The sequence below is a fragment of the Centruroides vittatus genome, unplaced genomic scaffold (assembly GCF_030686945.1).
Source record: "Centruroides vittatus isolate TY-2023 unplaced genomic scaffold, ASM3068694v2 scaffold_450, whole genome shotgun sequence".
NCBI classification, from domain to species: domain Eukaryota; kingdom Metazoa; phylum Arthropoda; class Arachnida; order Scorpiones; family Buthidae; genus Centruroides; species Centruroides vittatus.
In genome coordinates, this window is record NW_027122709.1 from 647,335 (window position 1) to 664,823 (window position 17,489).

Here is a 17,489-nt window from a genome sequence, read left to right on the forward strand (position 1 = left end):
ATTATGTGTTTATTAGTATATTAGTAGGATCTAATCGTATTTACTCTGTGAATGAAATTGTTCACAAAATGGAGAGTGCACGCCACGCATTCTTGCCGTACAATCTCACAAAATTCTCTCTTAATACTTATTTTTTCATCTCAGTTTATCGGATGTTTTCATGATGATGTTTTTACTTACCATTTATGAGTTTTAAATACTTTTCATTTCGACAATGAAACGTATTTCTTTGCTCGCAACTATAAGCTTGACTTTAATCATAGTCTAATCTTTTTTATCCGATCCAAACGACTCCCCCCATGCTCGGATTAGTTTGATCACGATCCAGTTGACCCTGGATCACGTTTGTATCGCGGATAGAGATTGATCAGATCGTTACAGTTCGTTTGTAACACGATTTAAACGATCAGAATAATCTTGGATCAGTTTGATTCCAAAAGTATACGCACCCTAGTTACCTGCCTTTGTCATTCGATTGCGAATTTGTCCTCGATAACCACACTTCCACAAAGAAACCGAATCCGAACAAATTTTTATTTTAACATAATGATAAATAGAAGTTTCCGTCTTAGAAATTTAAGGTTTATACATGAAATTAACGAGGCTAATCGTTTATTTTCGGTATAATTCTTAATTTGGATTAGAATTTGATTTTATTCTGGATCATAAAGAATTTATTTATTTATTTTTGCAGATATTTTTATCACATTGAGTAGTGGTATTTTGACATTGCCGGCTCGCGATTTGGTCGATTATTAAAGAATCTGGACACGAATTTAGTTTCGTGGTCTTATCGGATACGCAAAAACACGTGCGCATTTCTGAAAGTCCGCTACGCGAAATTCGCTTTGGAGAAGTCGGAAAGGTACGCCTTGTGGTCCATTTTTTTTTTTTTTTCGCTCAATGAGCATTTTCGGTCTTTCAACCTTACAAATATTGTATATTATTTAGGCCTATTAAGAAATTTTGGATAGAATAATAAATCTGGATCTCTAAAAGTGGGCAGGCAATTTGACTCAACTTTAGATTTTTATTGTTTTTTTTATTTACAATTTATACTGTGTTTTTATTTGTAATATAACAATGAATTATTTTATAATCAATTCAACATGGAAATTACGGTATTTTTAAAAAAGTTACTTTAAATCACAACTGTACCAAGGAATTTGCACCAATCGAACGTAGTAGATGATTATTTATTCTCTGTGGATTTTATTTGTATAGTTTCAATATATATTAAAAGTATTGATCGATAATTTTCCAATTTTGTAATATAATTGTTTTTCTTTAGTGTGTGTTATTTAAGTAATTAAAAATTAATCAAACATGCTGTCATACCTAAAAATAATATTCTGCTGGTGCCATTATAATGATAGTAATTATCAAATGAAATAATAAATATTATCGTGAAATTTAAGATGAAGTGGAATTATTAATCATGTAGAGAGTGAACTGTTTAAAACATTAGAATATATAATAAATAAACCGAAAAGATTAATATAATTTTTATGATTTAAGTCTTTGTAGAAATAAAATTGGTTTATTTCAGAAAACATTTTCACATGATGATACTGTGCTAATTTCCAGTTATGATTATTATAAAAACAGAATGTTTTGAAAACTTTTCATCAGTTGCTGACATTATTTGCGTGTAGAGTAGTTTTATTATGTAATCAATTTTGACTTAATGTGTTTGCATTTCCTATTGAAAAAAAAAATGAAAGGAAATTAATATATTGATTGTATTAATATTATCTTAAAAATTTTGAAGTATAGTTCTGCAGTTAATTTTAATTCCTTTTATATTAGATTTTTTTTCTGAATTAGAAATAAAATAGTTTAATTTAAGAAAAAGGTTTTTAAAAATTGTACATAATAATTATTTCAGCCATGTCATAGTAAACACTTAGATTAGATATTTTGTAATGTGGAAGTAAAAGTCCATTGCATTGTCTCTATAAGTTGAGAAACCTTGACATATTTGTTATGGAGAATTCTATGTTTAGAAATTGAATATAAACTATTATAAATTCAATTTTCTAGATGAAAGAATCAAGATATCCTAATTATCTAACTTTATAAAAAATAAAATAATAATCAGCAATAAATAACATATTAATTAGTAGAGTATAAATTTAAATTATTGTAATAATTATTTAACAATTATAATTTACAAAAATTTCTCATCGGTTATTTGACCTTGATCCATTAACATATTTTGTCAAAATTATAACTTAGAATGTTGAAATGTTTGTGATAATTTTAATCCGTCCAACAAAAACTTTTGATTAGTTGTATTTAAAGAATAGGAAGCCACCAAAAAATAAATAGGTCTACATTGATGTTTTTTTATATATGATTTTGATCTATTGTTTCCATATGGAGAAAATTTAAAAAAAACTACTTAAAACAATAATTTTGATTAGCATTTTTGAATAATTATAATACATATCACATGTATAAAAACTATTCTGACTGGAAGAAATCCAGTCAGAATAGTTTTTATACATGTGATATGTATTATAATTATTAACTTTATTGAATTAAAACATTTGAAAAGAATTACTGACACAATCATTTGAATGAATAAAAATATGAAATATTTCAAACTGACTAAAACCGTATTATTCAAAAATGCAGATAATTAATTTTATAAACATGTTTTATCTAATGATAATGGAATAACTATTAATTGTCATTATATAATATACACACATATATATAATGGAATAACTATTAATTGTCATTATGTAATATACACACATGTATATAATGAAAAAATGTATATTTACACACATACACACACATGCTTGTTTAGAAATCTCACTGACTTTATTTATTTCATTGATTGCTCACGAAATACTTTTATCCAGTAAAACAGTCTTACACAATTTCAAAGTAAGTTTTGGTTTACATTTGAGGTATTTAACAGCTATTGATACATCAATATTTATGAATTTCTTTATAAATTTCACCCTGTTTATAGATGAGATTTCTATCAAATTTAAATAAGAATAAAATTATATAAAAATAAATCATTAGAGTAAAGGTCAAATTGAGAAGTGCATTATTTATAAAAATGATACATGTGTGTGTGATCACAAACAAAATAATCTGTGTTACTGATAATTTATCAGTAACACAGATTATTTTGTTTGTTATTAATTTAAATTTGTTAATGGTTCATTCACTTTAAAAAAAAAAAAAAAAAGATAATTTAACCTCATTCCTAATTTAGAGGATAACATTCATTTACACTTTTAAAAGTGAAATATGCTAGTGTACACATAAAAACACTTTTCTTTGAACCGATAGTCATAAACTTTCATGCAATTAGTAGATAACGAAATAACTAAAACGTTATTACGAAAGAGATTAATTTTCGCGCGATTATTATTAATCATTAATGTATGATGTTTATGACGAACTCATTCTAATTATATGCATCGTAAATATGACTTTTTAAAGCTTGAAATGTTTTTACTTGACGTTGTACTATATACACGTTTCTTTATTGCTAACAGATGTCGAAAGTCAATAAAGTCTGCAGGTAAAAGTTATCGATATAGTTCCGATTTTTCACATAACATAGCTAATCTGTAGTTAATAAAAAACTAAAAAATACCAGCATTACTTTCGAGCAAATCCAGTTTTTTTTATACAGCTAAAGGCTTCTTATTTTCATTTATCAGCAGGGAAACACGTTTAATATGTGTAAGCCATTGGAAGAAAACCCACCGGACCAAGTAGAATGACGTCGAGAGTCACGTGACGACTCTCGAAATTCCTTTTACGTGTTAGTATAATGTCTACTCGAAATAATTCATAATATCGTGTTTTCGAATGAGAGAAATTCATTTCGGGACGAGTTTGTCTTCGAAGTAGAATAAACAAACAGGGCGATAGCGAATATGACGCAAAATGTATACTGCTCTGTAGACAAGTGATCAGCTGATGCGGGCAACGATCGATCGCCAATGGGACGTACCCGTGCCTACTATATCGCTTGTCTTTATAGGATAGAGAATGCCTGAGTCGAAAAACAGGTACGCTTTTTTTTTAATCGTGTCGAGGGGTGTAAATGCCTTCTTTCGAAAAATACAACGCTAAGCCAGCCCTTCCAATAGGATCAGACGACTTTCTAAACTGAAAATTAATTGTTGTTGGCTGAATAAAGTAGTATTTTATATTATAACTTGCGATGATGATTATGATGATGATATTTTCGCAAAAAAGATTGTTGGTTATTATTTACATTTTTTTAAATGTAAGAAATTATTACGTTTTTAAAACTTTATTTTGTATATTTAATTGCCTAATGAGTGTTTTGGGCTGCAATTTGAAAAAATTGTAGTTAGAATTTATAAATTATAATTATAATGGGCATTTGAATAAACTTTAACTTAACTCAAGTAGTATTATAACAAGAGCTTTAACATGCAATTCAATTTAAAATATATGTACAGTACATAAAATTGTTTTTGTTTTGATATATTCAAATTTTAGCTTTAAACATGTAGAAACTTTGTTTCCTATTATTATTTTTTTTATTATTGAAATTCTTAAGAGAAATTTAGTGAAATATATTGTAATATATAATTGTTACAAATTCTTTACTTTCATTATCTAATTATTAACTATTATTTTCTAGTTTTTGCACATTTCCACATGTCCTAAATAGCACACTAGTCAATAAAGAAATATTTTGGGAACAGAATTCTTTATAAGAATTATACTATTTCAAAATTTCATTATTTTTTAGATTTGTATTATATATTAATTTTATATAAATATATTCTTTAAGAATACATTTTCAAAAATACAATAGATAAAGAATTATAAAAACAGGATATTGCTTAAAACTTATTTTTTTGAAATTCTTGAGATTTCTCAATGACACTTTAAATTTTGTTTTTGAAGAATTTAAATATATTGATGTGATCAATTGTAACAGCTATTTCAGTTATTTTATGTTTAAATAGTAATGTTTATATATATATATATATATATATTACTTTTGTATACTTATATATACAAAAGTAATATACATAATTATTTATTATGTAAATACAGGAAATTTTTAAGATGTTATGATGCAAGGAATGTTGGGATTTTGTTGTATAGTTTAGCAGCATAGCCATAACAGTGATCGTAATTTATGAATATTATGTAATATTATAATTGCTTGTTATGACTACATTTAGATGTGATGTGTAAATTTCTCAGTATTTAATAGATATAATATACATTGAATGAGTCTGGAAATGTTCAAATGAAAATATGTAGCGGAATCTTTTTATATACAAGGTTTATAATGTGGTTGGAAAGTAAATTTTTCTATTTTATTTTTTCTATCTTATCATAAATGGTTATATAAGGTGTGTCCCAAATAATTATCAAAATATGTTGTTTTCAAATTTAAAAACTACTCAGTTATCTTATCTAGATAAAAAAACAATGTTTTTAATCTTGTTTATTACACAAATTAAATGCTACAAAGTTGTATCTTCCATATATTTTGTTGTAAATTGGCAGAAAGAAATTTTACACTATCCCAAAAAATTACCAACTCAAGTGAATTAAGTGAATTGCATATAAAAAATGAGAATTAGTAACTAATAAACTTGCCATTTAAAGTAATTAATTTAAATATCTGATCCTTCATACATTTAATTAAATTTTCAAGAATTCTTTTAGGAATTATGGTCCAAACGTCATGAATTGCAGCCTTCGGATCTGTAACATTAGAAAATTGTTGACCGTTCTTTTATACTGTTTCATAATGATCCCCACAAATTTTTCATTGGATTTATGTTGGGACTTAATGACTTAATGCAAGTCAATCCAAAAGATAAATATTTTTTTTGGCAAACTTCTCCTTGGATTGATTACTGAGAGGTGTGAACTGAGGCATTATCCTGTTGAAAGTTGTAATTCCTAGCTCAAATTTTGGTGGCATATGGTAACAAATTAATTTGCAGTATATTTTAATGGTCAATTGAGTTCATCCTATTATTTACTTCTGCTAAAAGGGTTTTACCCTTTAATCCAATGTCTCTCAAAACCATTACTGATCTTCACTTTGCATCCTTTTGCTGCAGTATTGTTCTTTCTTCTGTAAATCCAGCCAGTAAAATTTAAAACCATCTGGTTTGTCTAAATTAAACTTTTATCCATTTCTTATCCCAGATCATATGATTTTTGTCCCAGGTGAGCCTAGCCTCTTTTTGGTATGGTTTAAGATAAGGTCTTTTCTTCACTCTTTTGAATTTAGCTTTTCCAGATTTCAACAAAGTGCAATCAACAGTTGATTTTTAAACACAACTTTGAAAAATGTTCTGTTACTTGCCTTACAGAACATTGATGTTTTGTTGCCAATTGAAATATATGCATTTGTTGTTGAGCAATCACTTTTGTTTTCCATCAAGAATTTGATTTTCCTGTTGAACTTCCTTTCTGCTGAAAAATTTACTTATTGTTGACAGCTCTGTAGTCTTTGAGGTATTTCACTTTGGGAAATACCTCAAAGACCTCAACTTTCAACTGTCCAATTTTTTTTTTTTTAATCACTTTAATCATATTTTTTATCGTAGTAACAAACAACTTTCTAATGCTTCAGATGTGTCAAATTCAAAATTTCATTATATTGCATATATTAAAATAGTTAGTTTTAAGTATTTTTAACAAACAGTTGATAAATTTTGAGATGGTAAAATTTCTTTCTGCCAATTTAAAAAAAAAAAAAAATATGGAAGATGCAACTTCGTAGCATTTCATTTGTTTAATAAATATGATTAAAAACAACATTGTTTTTTAAATCTAGTTAATATAATTAGTTATTAAAAATTTTAAAACATATGTTGATAATTATTTTGGATTCATCTTATAACATATAAAGATATTTATCTTATTTCAAAACAGGATCATTTAAGAATATATTTTTTGGGAAAAATATTTATTGTTCTGAGTATGAAGATCAGAGAAAGTTTTTATTTATTTATTAATAATAAGCTTATCATATGGCTAAAATATGAAATTTTAAGTAGATAGATAGTTTTGTTTTGAAATATTTTAACATTTAAAAAAAATATATATATGCAATAATAAGTTTTTGAACTCTTTGACTAAGTTTTTGTAGAGAAGTTCTATATTTAAACATAAAATGTTTCTCTATAAAAATAGAATTTTCTAAATTAGTTATGTCTAATTTATTTTTTATAAAAGTAATATATTTCAAATAAAAATATAGAGTAGTATTTTCAGTTAAAATTTAAGTTGTTTTTATGAATTATTGTATTTTATTTTCACATTAATATAATTTGTTGAAGGTAATGAAACAGTTTTTAATATGAGAAGAAAAGTTAAAATGCTGATGACTTTTGAATATTAATTACAATGTTTTTATAAATATTGTTAATTTGTTTACATTTTTATAAATGTAAAAATGTTTAAAATATATATTATAAAGAATAAAGATTTTTATTTAAGTAAAAATTGATAAATTTTATTGTAATTAATAGAATAGTCTAGTAGTATTGATGAAAAGTAGGAAAAATGTTTAAATTAGATTCTATAAACACTTCATTTGTATTCAGATAAAATTTTTATGTCTGTCAGATAAATTTGCTGCTGTTTCCAATCTTTATGAAATTCAGTTGAATAACAATATTTTAATAATAATAATAATAATAATTTCCGTTCAGTGAACAAAATATTATTTAATGAAATTTGAATCTCACATTTTTCAAATTATCCTTATAAATAAATGTACTACAATTTTAAGCAATTGATGTGTTATTGTAATCATAATATTAAAATACATTTATTCCTTTTGATGCTATATATTGTTTAAAATATAATTCTGAAACAAAGAATTGTTTGTCACAGAAGATAAGTAATTATTTTAAGTTGGAGGTCAGCATATAAAGAAATGGAAGCACATTCAAACACTTTTAATCTGGACTGTGGCCAAATTAAACAATATGCAGTTTAATATTGATAATTTTTAAAGATAACAAAAATGAGAAAATTAGTTTAATTTCAAATTGATTTTTTACAAATTTACTTCATAAGGAAATTTCTCTTTCTGAAAATAATTGCTGAAGTTTCATATAAAATTATTAACTAAGGCAAAGATTTTATTTTAAGCTCTTGAAGTAAGCTTTTATATATTAAGACGATAATCTAAAATTATTGTTTTATTAAACTGTATATCTTTTTTATTAATTTAAAAAATGTTATATGCAACTGTTAAATTTACAGCTATACTTCATGAATAGTATTAATCTTTTCAGTATTTTAATTTTTAAGAATTACCTGGCAATTAAATTTTATTAGATATTATAAGAATTTATAAAATGTTGTTGATGCAGTTATTTACTAAAAACATTTCTTTATAAGAAAAAGCCACAAAGCTTAAAAAATTGGATTTTTACAGATCACTGATGCAAGTCAGATATTATTTCAAAAAACTTATAAAGAACAAGAAAAATGTTTATCAGATATTGATCGCTAAAGCAATTAATTGATTTTTGACTAATTGATTTTTCTACTAAAATATTTTATATATAATGATTTTTTTAAAAATATGATTAAAAATGTTATTTCAATTAAATATGTTTAAAAATTATTGATAAATTACATTTTAATGCTTCAAGCTTTTATATGATGGTAAAATTGCTAATTTTTGAAAATTTGTCAGTTTTATTCTATATAAAGTCTTACGGCTACTCTTGAAAAGTTACTTTTAAAATATTTTTATAAAATGTTTAATAATGTTCAAACAAAAGATTTAATATACAGTATTTAAATTCAAATATTTTATATATATATATTGATTTAGTCTTTGGAAGTAATGTTATTAAAAAATGGCAAATGGAGAAGTAATGCTAGTTTTCTTCATTATGTAAGTTGAACTTAAATAACAATTTTGGCTATTAACTTAAAATGAATATCATGAATTTAGTACAAATGATAATTTATTTTGTTTTTAATCAGTAAATGAGATCCAAGATGCAATTTTTCAAAATTCACTTATTTTAAATATGAATATTGTTTATTTATATAAAATATAAAAATTTTTACTTTAAAAGTTAATGTATATAATATAAAAAAAATAAACATTTTTATTAAAATGAACATGTAAAAGTTTTATTTATGATTATTGATGAAACTTTTAAGAAAATTTTAAAAATAACAAGAGTTTTTAAAATACAAATGAAAGCTCAATTCTGTTCATTATATTTTATAAAATAATTTAAAGTGTTTCAAATCTGCACAACTTGATACCTTATTAGTAAATACACAAGCTAAATAACTACTAAATTTAGATAACTTTTATTAAAATGAATGTTTTCAGAGAACACAACCATACTCAACCTACAATAACTAAATTAAATGAGCAATTATTTATTGTGACATTGTTACAATGCCGGGCTGCAATTTTTAATCGTGTTTTTAATTTATTTTATTTAAAATATATGCTCTCCTCTTCAAATTAGTACTGTAGTGTTTTGCCCCTGTACATAATACTTTTCCTTTAGCAATGGAATCATGTCAGTTTTCCTTTTAGGGGAAAATTTTTGAATTGAAATAACTTGACTTCTGGTTTGCACAGGAAACCACATATAGTTACTTTTGGCTTTCTGCCCTTAAGCTTTCCATATCTGGTCTCAGCTTTCATCTATCTAAATCTGTTCTTGAGATTAAGGAAGGACACATACATAGGTGATGACAGTGGGAATTTATAGTTCTACAATTGTTTAAATTTGTGGCTCAATAATTAAAATGATACAGAACATAATTGAAATTAACAATAGAATGTATATGTTACTGTATGTATATCTTACATTTTGGCCAATTTTTGCATTTGGATATTTATCAACAGATGTGGCATTCATTTTTTCAGCTTATTTCTCCAAACTTCATTTTACGTTGTTTTTTATAGTTACTACAGATTCTATCTTTTTTGGTATTGGCTCTATAGTTACAAGAACTTCCTGAGACTCAATTGTGTTTTCTGTCTCTGAATCTGTATATCTCCGAATCGTTACATTGGAATCATCTGTTATTTGCTTTGCCTTCATCTTCTTAATAATAATCATTTCATCTTCTTGTGTTTTATTGTTGACAGTGCTATTGTCTATATCCTCTTCTGACTCATATCCAACAATGCTTTCTTCTTTGTCCTGTTCGATTGCATATTCGATGTCATTATTTTGTTCTGTATTGTCATGCGAATGCAACAACTTCTCTAAATCTTCTTCAGATCTTATAACTCTAATCATATCACTAGGGATCGCTGAAGTTGCAAGACCCATTTTCATTGGACAACCAAACATTGCTTCGTAGGAAGAACATTTGATTCCCTCGTAATATGCTCTATTTTTTATTGCCTGGAGGAATCTTAAACCCTCTGACCACTTTGATAACTGATTGGTTTCCATTCACGTGCTCAACATATTTTCTATGTCTTGATTAGCATGCTCCACTGATCCTTGACTTTGCTATGTCTTGCCTTTCCATGTACAATTTTTATATCCGGCCACATGGAGCATAAACTCTCAATAACTTGTAAGAGAATTCTCGACCTTTATCGGAATGAAGGATTCTCGGCGCTCCAAAAATGGTGAAAATATCCAAATGATGGTATGCAACTCCTACGGCGCGTGTAGTTTGAAGCGCACGAAGGATCACAAATTTGGTAAGATGGTCTTAGTAAACTAAAATGAATTTATAATTTTCATCTGGGGTAGTTTGTAGATTTATTAGATCAACCTGACAGCGTGAGTTCATTTCACTGTGAAGTATAGGTCTGGATAGGAGTATAGGAACGAAGGCGGTGGTGCGGTGTGGGGGATAGCGGGGACTATTTTTTCAACATTTATCATGTCTCTGAGGTAAAACCTAAGATATACTGAGTGAATGCTGGTAAAAGTTTGAAATTAATGATGATCGCAGAACATTTTGAACTTTTACCACAAAGAGTTGGTAAATCTTAGGTTTTACTGGGAGATCTTAGGATTTAGCATAGTTTGAGCATTTACAGTAACATATACAACAGATGTCCTTATATTGGTGGGATTTTGTGGTTGAAATACAATCACTCAAAAACTGGGTAAACTTGATATAAAGCTACAAAAAACCAAATCACCAGCAAAATAATTGGGAAGTTCTAATGTTTTCACCTGTGTTGAACAGGCATCCTTAGGCTAACTAATCCCATAGCTGTTGAAACAATGAAAGATTGCTGTACAGTACTGTACATGTGTGAAAATGGGGGGTGACATAAGAAGGAGAGGACAGTAAGTTTACAGTTTGAAGAAAGACTTCCATGCTGTGGAAAAGGAGCATGAAGTCTTTCTTCCATACTCCTTCCCCATGCAAATTATGTCACTCCTGTTTTCACACATGTATGACAATGCCCCTGTTGTTTCAACAGCTGTGAGATTAGAGAATGCTGAACATCCAATTCAAATGAAACTTGGTGAGTTTTATTTGAATTGGATGTCTGACCCTCATCTTGTTAATTAAAAACAAGAACATATTGCTCAAAGGTAAGAAGAATAGGGTGTACAAGATAATGGTTGCATCACTGACAAGGAGTACTATACTTATGTCCCCTCCACCAATTTTAATGAATAGTGGTAGGGTTTGATATGATAATGTAATTCTCCAAAACATTTCATTCTGTGGGCCCATAAAGAGCAAATTATTGCAGTTTAAAAATTAAGATATTCATCTGTGTTATGTGCTAACATGGTTAGTTTGTAGAGACTCCAATCTATTACAGACAACTTTTTTGGCATTTAACAATGTTGCAATTGTAAATTTTTTTATTCTTTTGAGTGATGAATATTTATAAATAAATGCATATCTGATATGTTTTCCTGCTCAAGAATTTGAAAACAATGTGTTTGGATTTGGAAAATAAGAAAATTGGACATGGAAAGATGTTATTTGGACAGTGGAGGTTTGCTGGTAAGTATTTGGGAAACACAAAGAAAAAAAGCAGATGATGATAGGAAAATTTTGTTATTAAAGTTAAGTCAGTATGGAAATTCCAGTTAATTCTGATTTAACATTGCCACATCCAGAATGTGTCATTCCTTTCATAGATTTACAAAAATTGTCCTCAATTATCAAGGTATTTTATGGATCATTTATGAAATGGTAAATATTACATAGTTGTCAGCTAATTCTTCCATATATGAGCATAACAGTATTACTGCACTATTTTATAACAGACAGACTCAGTTTTAAAAGTAGACAGTCTGTTTGCAAACCAGTTATTTGAGACTTTTGAAACTATGATGGACCATTTTATGTCCCAAACAGATTTTGAACTGAAAATACCTGGTATGTGTTATTGTTGTACAACATTATTAATTTAAAGTAGTAATGCTAACATCTCTTTGTCATAAATAAAGGTAATGATGTGTGTTTTATTAATTAACTTTTTTCTACCTTCAGTATAAAACTTGAAAAATTTAGCTGATGTAGAAGAGAGTCCTCTTTCTGATGACTATTATGACTGAATTCTCATCACTGGCAAAGAAGTTGTGAACTACTGTGCTGTGGGATTGCAAGGTAGCCATTGTGCTGAGAGCAGACCAGCATCCTAACTGGAATTTTAAAATATATGTGTAATTCTAAAAACCTTCAAAAAGGAAGGTATTTTAAAAAATAAAATCATCTTAATCTTTTTAACAGTCCTTTTTAATTTATAACAAAAGAGATTTGAAAAGAGTAAACAACCACTCACCACACCGGGAGACATAGTTAATCACATACTCCAAACTGCACTGTTTTTGTGCATTTACAATGTGCACATAAACAAAACAAAAGTTTTTATTTTATTTTGATTATACACAGCAGATCTGAACATTGTAGCAGTTTTTAACCAGGCCAAACTCATCCTCACTTCTCCCCCCCACAGAACACTTCAGATGGTTGGAGGTCATACATATTTTTAAATCCAATTTTACCTCAATGTGCATAAATTATAAAGAGGAAATGGTTTTGTCAATGACCTGGCAAGAGTTGATTGACCACATGATTTAGCCGTTCATTGAGTCCCAGTAAGGCAACTGATTGCACAGGTGCAACATGGTTTTTAATTTTTTGAGCTTATATTTGGACGTTTGTTTGAATTTTTATTCCGAAAGCTTTTACGAAGATCCATACATCGGGTAATTGTTACAAAGCCTGATGAACTCAGATGGAGTTCGAAAACATTTATTTTTGTTTTGTTTATGTGTACACTGTGATTGGTTTGGAATATGTGATTAAAAGAGCTTTGCTTACACTAAATGCATTTCAAACTGTGTTTTCCCACAGTTCCTCTTTAGTAGTTGAAGTAGAAACACAAAGAACAAGTGATACAATGTGAACACTTTTTACCACACCAGAGTATCGAGGTACTTAGTATAACTGTACTCTGGTGTGGTAAAGAACACAAAATGCATTTAATGAAAGCAAATCTCTTCAGTTATAAATTAAAAAAGACTGTTAAAAAGATCAAAGTGATTTTATTTTTTAAAATATCTTCCTTTTTAAGATTTTTAGAATTATATATAATTTTTAAATATGTTTTAATTGATCTTCTGTAATATACAATTAAAAGTAATTATTTTTTAACTCACATTGGTGAACTCTGAAAAGTCAGGATTATCTAGAAGTGCCAGACAAGAGAACACTGTGCTGCTGGAGAAGTAAGGTGCACAGATTCCAAATCGGTAGCACAGAAAACTATAATCAAATTAATCACCATGTCTGACAGGAGATCATAGCAGCAAGGGAAGAATTCAAAATATTGCATGCATCTCATCTGAAAGCTTTTGTCATGCAAAAGTATATAGAAATAGGCGATTTTAACTTAAACTTTAAGAATTTCTGTAACATTGATAGCTGAAAAATAATATGTCTGGTTGGCAAAATGGTGCTGCAATCAGCAGAGAATATTATGTGGGCAGCAAAACCCTTTCAGAATGACATAAAATCAATATCAGAATGTTTACAATGACCATATATTCAATACTAACCAGTGTGGTTTCCAATATGAAATACTGCCCACAAGAATTTATACCTTCAAAGATGAAAAATCAATTTTTGGATATACTAAATTACCAAAAATTCTGGCAACACAGTTATACTGTACAGTATGTCATTAATTGGGTTGGTGATATTGTTGGCAATATTTTCGTACATTTACAAGAACATGGGGGAGCTTTGGGACAAAAGTGCATGCAGAGATAGTATCATGCCTTCTAACATCACTGTCAATTGTAGTACATCAGGCAAAATGAATGAGTCTCTAAGTGAATTCTTTTTGGAAAGACGAATAGTCTCAAATGTAAAGAAGAGTTTCCTTCTTGTGATAGATTTATAGGGCAGATACACAAGTATGGATTTATGTACAGAATTCTTTGGTCAAATTGCCAATACACCAGAAATTACTTAAAACTTGCCCCAGAAAACTGTATTATTTTTGTGCATCAGCCTCTTGATGCCATCTTTCATTAGCAGTTAAAATATCTTGCCAGAGAATATTCCTCAATGCTGAAGGAATACACAAGGATTATAATTGGAATGCATACAAAGGTGTTTTCAAGTTGTAATCTTTCTCACTTTTAATTGTCTGCTGACATTTTCAAACATATGATTTGTTACTTGTGGTGTTCTGGACTTCTGACTAGTAGAGAGAAATTTCAACATAAAGGAAGTGTGCTTAACATTTACAGAGAATGAAAGTCTTGTTTGTGATACTGTACATTGTGATCAAAATAGATTTATAAAAAGTCCCCACTGCTGCAAGTACTTATGTATGCACCATTTATGGATTGAAAGCTACTATTATTTCTTTACCACTTTTTTCTTTACTAAGTAAAGGATATTAGTGTTAATGTAATCACCAAAAATACAGTAATTACTATTGAATACTTACTAGATGTCACTGTCATGATAAAATGCACTCACTACACAAAATGACTTTTTTGATTTACTGGTTTGATTTCATTTCTCAAGTTATATTAAAATATTAATGTAATTGTTTATAAGTATCATTAAAATATTGATGTAGCCTAAGTATTTTTAAGAATATTGATATAATTATTAATGTAATGTGACTAATGTGAAAACTATTTGTGATACTTAATATTAAACTATTCAAAAAAATTAAATACCTTCTAAAACCGATAACCGGTGCGAACTATTTTTCGAAATGGCGAACGTTTTCACTGCCCCTCCTGGGCTCTTCCTCAGGCCAATTCTGGATTTGATAATTGAACAGCATAAATAAATGGAACATGTTCCGTAATTTAAACGATCGAGTAACGTACTCGATCGTTTAAATTACGGAACATGTTCCATTTATTTATGCTGTTCAATTATCAAATCCAGAATTGGCCTGAGGAAGAGCCCAGGAGGGGCAGTGAAAACGTTCGCCATTTCGAAAAATAGTTCGCACCGGTTATCGGTTTTAGAAGGTATTTAATTTTTTTGTTTATACAACCCGGTGTGGGAGAAGTGTTAGTTTAAACTATTCACTTTCCAAATAACAATTGTGTTAGTATTTTAATGAGTGATACAATATCATGGATGGAGAACAAACATGCCATTGACCTCCTATCGCTGCACCTCTCTTCTCAATCAAATCAGTGCCTGCCTATCTAAATTACTGTATTACTTGTCCATTATGAGTAACTCTACATTAAATTAGTAATAACTTGTTCATTGTGGCTCAGAATGAAATGGTTTGGAAAACTGCATTATTAAATCAAACACTACTTTTGTGCCAAAATAAATCAAAATTGGTAGAGGTACATAGGTGTAGTACTCCTTGTGAGTGGCAGGTATTTAAGTAGTATGCAGGCAGTACTTTTTGCTCTTGAAATGGTCTGAATTAGACTAAAACTATTCAGTAGTATTAACATTTTATGCTAAAGTTGTACAATTTTTACATATTTAGATATGTTTGCACAAATAAAACTTTTTAAAAGTATTTTATATAAATTGTGAATTCTGATACATTTATTTAATAATTTAAAATTTTGGTAAATCACAAATATGAATTTCAATTAAAATTCAAGGAACTATATGTATATATAAAGTGATTCATTTTTCATTTTATGAAGCAATAAAAAAGAACAAAAATGCTTAAAATTCTTTCAGTCCAATTGTATTTTCTTTATTTAAAGTTTTTAAGCATTTTAATTTGATCTAAAAAAGTTTTAAAAATAATGCATGAGAATAAAATTAATATTTGCAAAAAATTGCAAACTAATTTCTAAAGCATTTTATATAACAAATATTAAACTTAATCATACTAATTTCAATATTACTTGTTTTATACAATGTATAAGTACAGTATACTGTATACTCTATGTGAGATACACCTTTATATATCCATATGTAATTATGGCTAATTACTTAATATTACATAATTATTAAGTATAATATAAGGTATTTGATTATTAATAAGTTTAACTTAAAGTAGTAATTAATATATTGAAATGATTACTGTTCTTTATGAGTGACTTAAATTAGTACAGTTTTATTATGACTTGCTATACATTTTTATATATTTTGTATTTATGACTTGATATAATCTTTATTGTAAAGATAACTTGAAAACTTGAGTATTTTTAGTAGTCTTTTGAAATATGCTTTCATATTTCTGTAATATATATATATATATAATGCATATGCACATAAAATTTAATAAAAAACAGTTTCTCATTGGTATGTTATGAGCAAAGAACAGCTGCAATTGTTTTAGTAAAATGGCACAATAAAGTACTGGTACTAAAATGTTTTTATTCATATTTTATTTGAATCAAAAGAACATACATTTCATATTTATTCTATTGTTTTAAATAGGTTAATAATGTTTTTTTTTGTTTTAATTTTGTTATTTCAGTATTTTATTATGCATGATTATTATTTTATTTCATAATTCATTAAAGATAATTAATCCAGTTTTATGCAGTATGTACCAGTACTTAAGTCCAATGCACGTAAATATATCAGAAATATCCAGAACAAATTATACTTACTTAAACTAATGAAAAAACAAATGTTTTTAATGTTTTTTAATTTCTGCTGGATATCTCTGGTATAGGCCTTTTGTAACAGAAATATTTTCAGATATCCCAGTCCAGCATCAAAACTTTTATTATTATTATTATTATTATTACTACTACTACACAGTCTCATTAATTTGATATATATATGATTAGAACCGTGTTGGATTAACAAGATTTCCAGGTATTAGAAGTAAGGCAAATTCAATAGTTTAATCATTCAGAAAGAATATATTTATTTGCATTAACATTTAAATTTTACTTGCTTCATAACAAACCTTATGTGAAAAGAACAGTATTTCCTGAAAACATCAAAATTTAACTTAGCTACCTCATTCCAAACAACTCCTCAATTGTCAGCCCAGTTGGTAGATTGCCTGCCAGTCACCAGTTGTATAGTGTGAACCA

At 27.5% G+C, this 17,489-nt stretch overlaps 1 protein-coding gene across 4 annotated transcripts in view; it reads left to right on the plus strand.

Annotated features, from left to right (window-relative positions):
- Nucleotides 1-17,489, plus strand: part of LOC136989217 (protein Aster-B-like) — a 131,265-nt gene that overhangs the window by 19,014 nt on the left and 94,762 nt on the right. Inside the window, exon 1 of one of the 4 annotated variants that reach the window (XM_067287310.1) lies at nt 3,350-4,046. The exons of the other annotated variants lie outside the window; for them this stretch is intronic. Within the exon in view, the coding sequence (XP_067143411.1) occupies nt 4,027-4,046 (20 nt within the window). The 5' untranslated portion in view covers nt 3,350-4,026. Of the gene's footprint in view, nt 1-3,349; nt 4,047-17,489 lie in introns of those variants that run through there. 4 annotated transcript variants of the gene reach the window in all.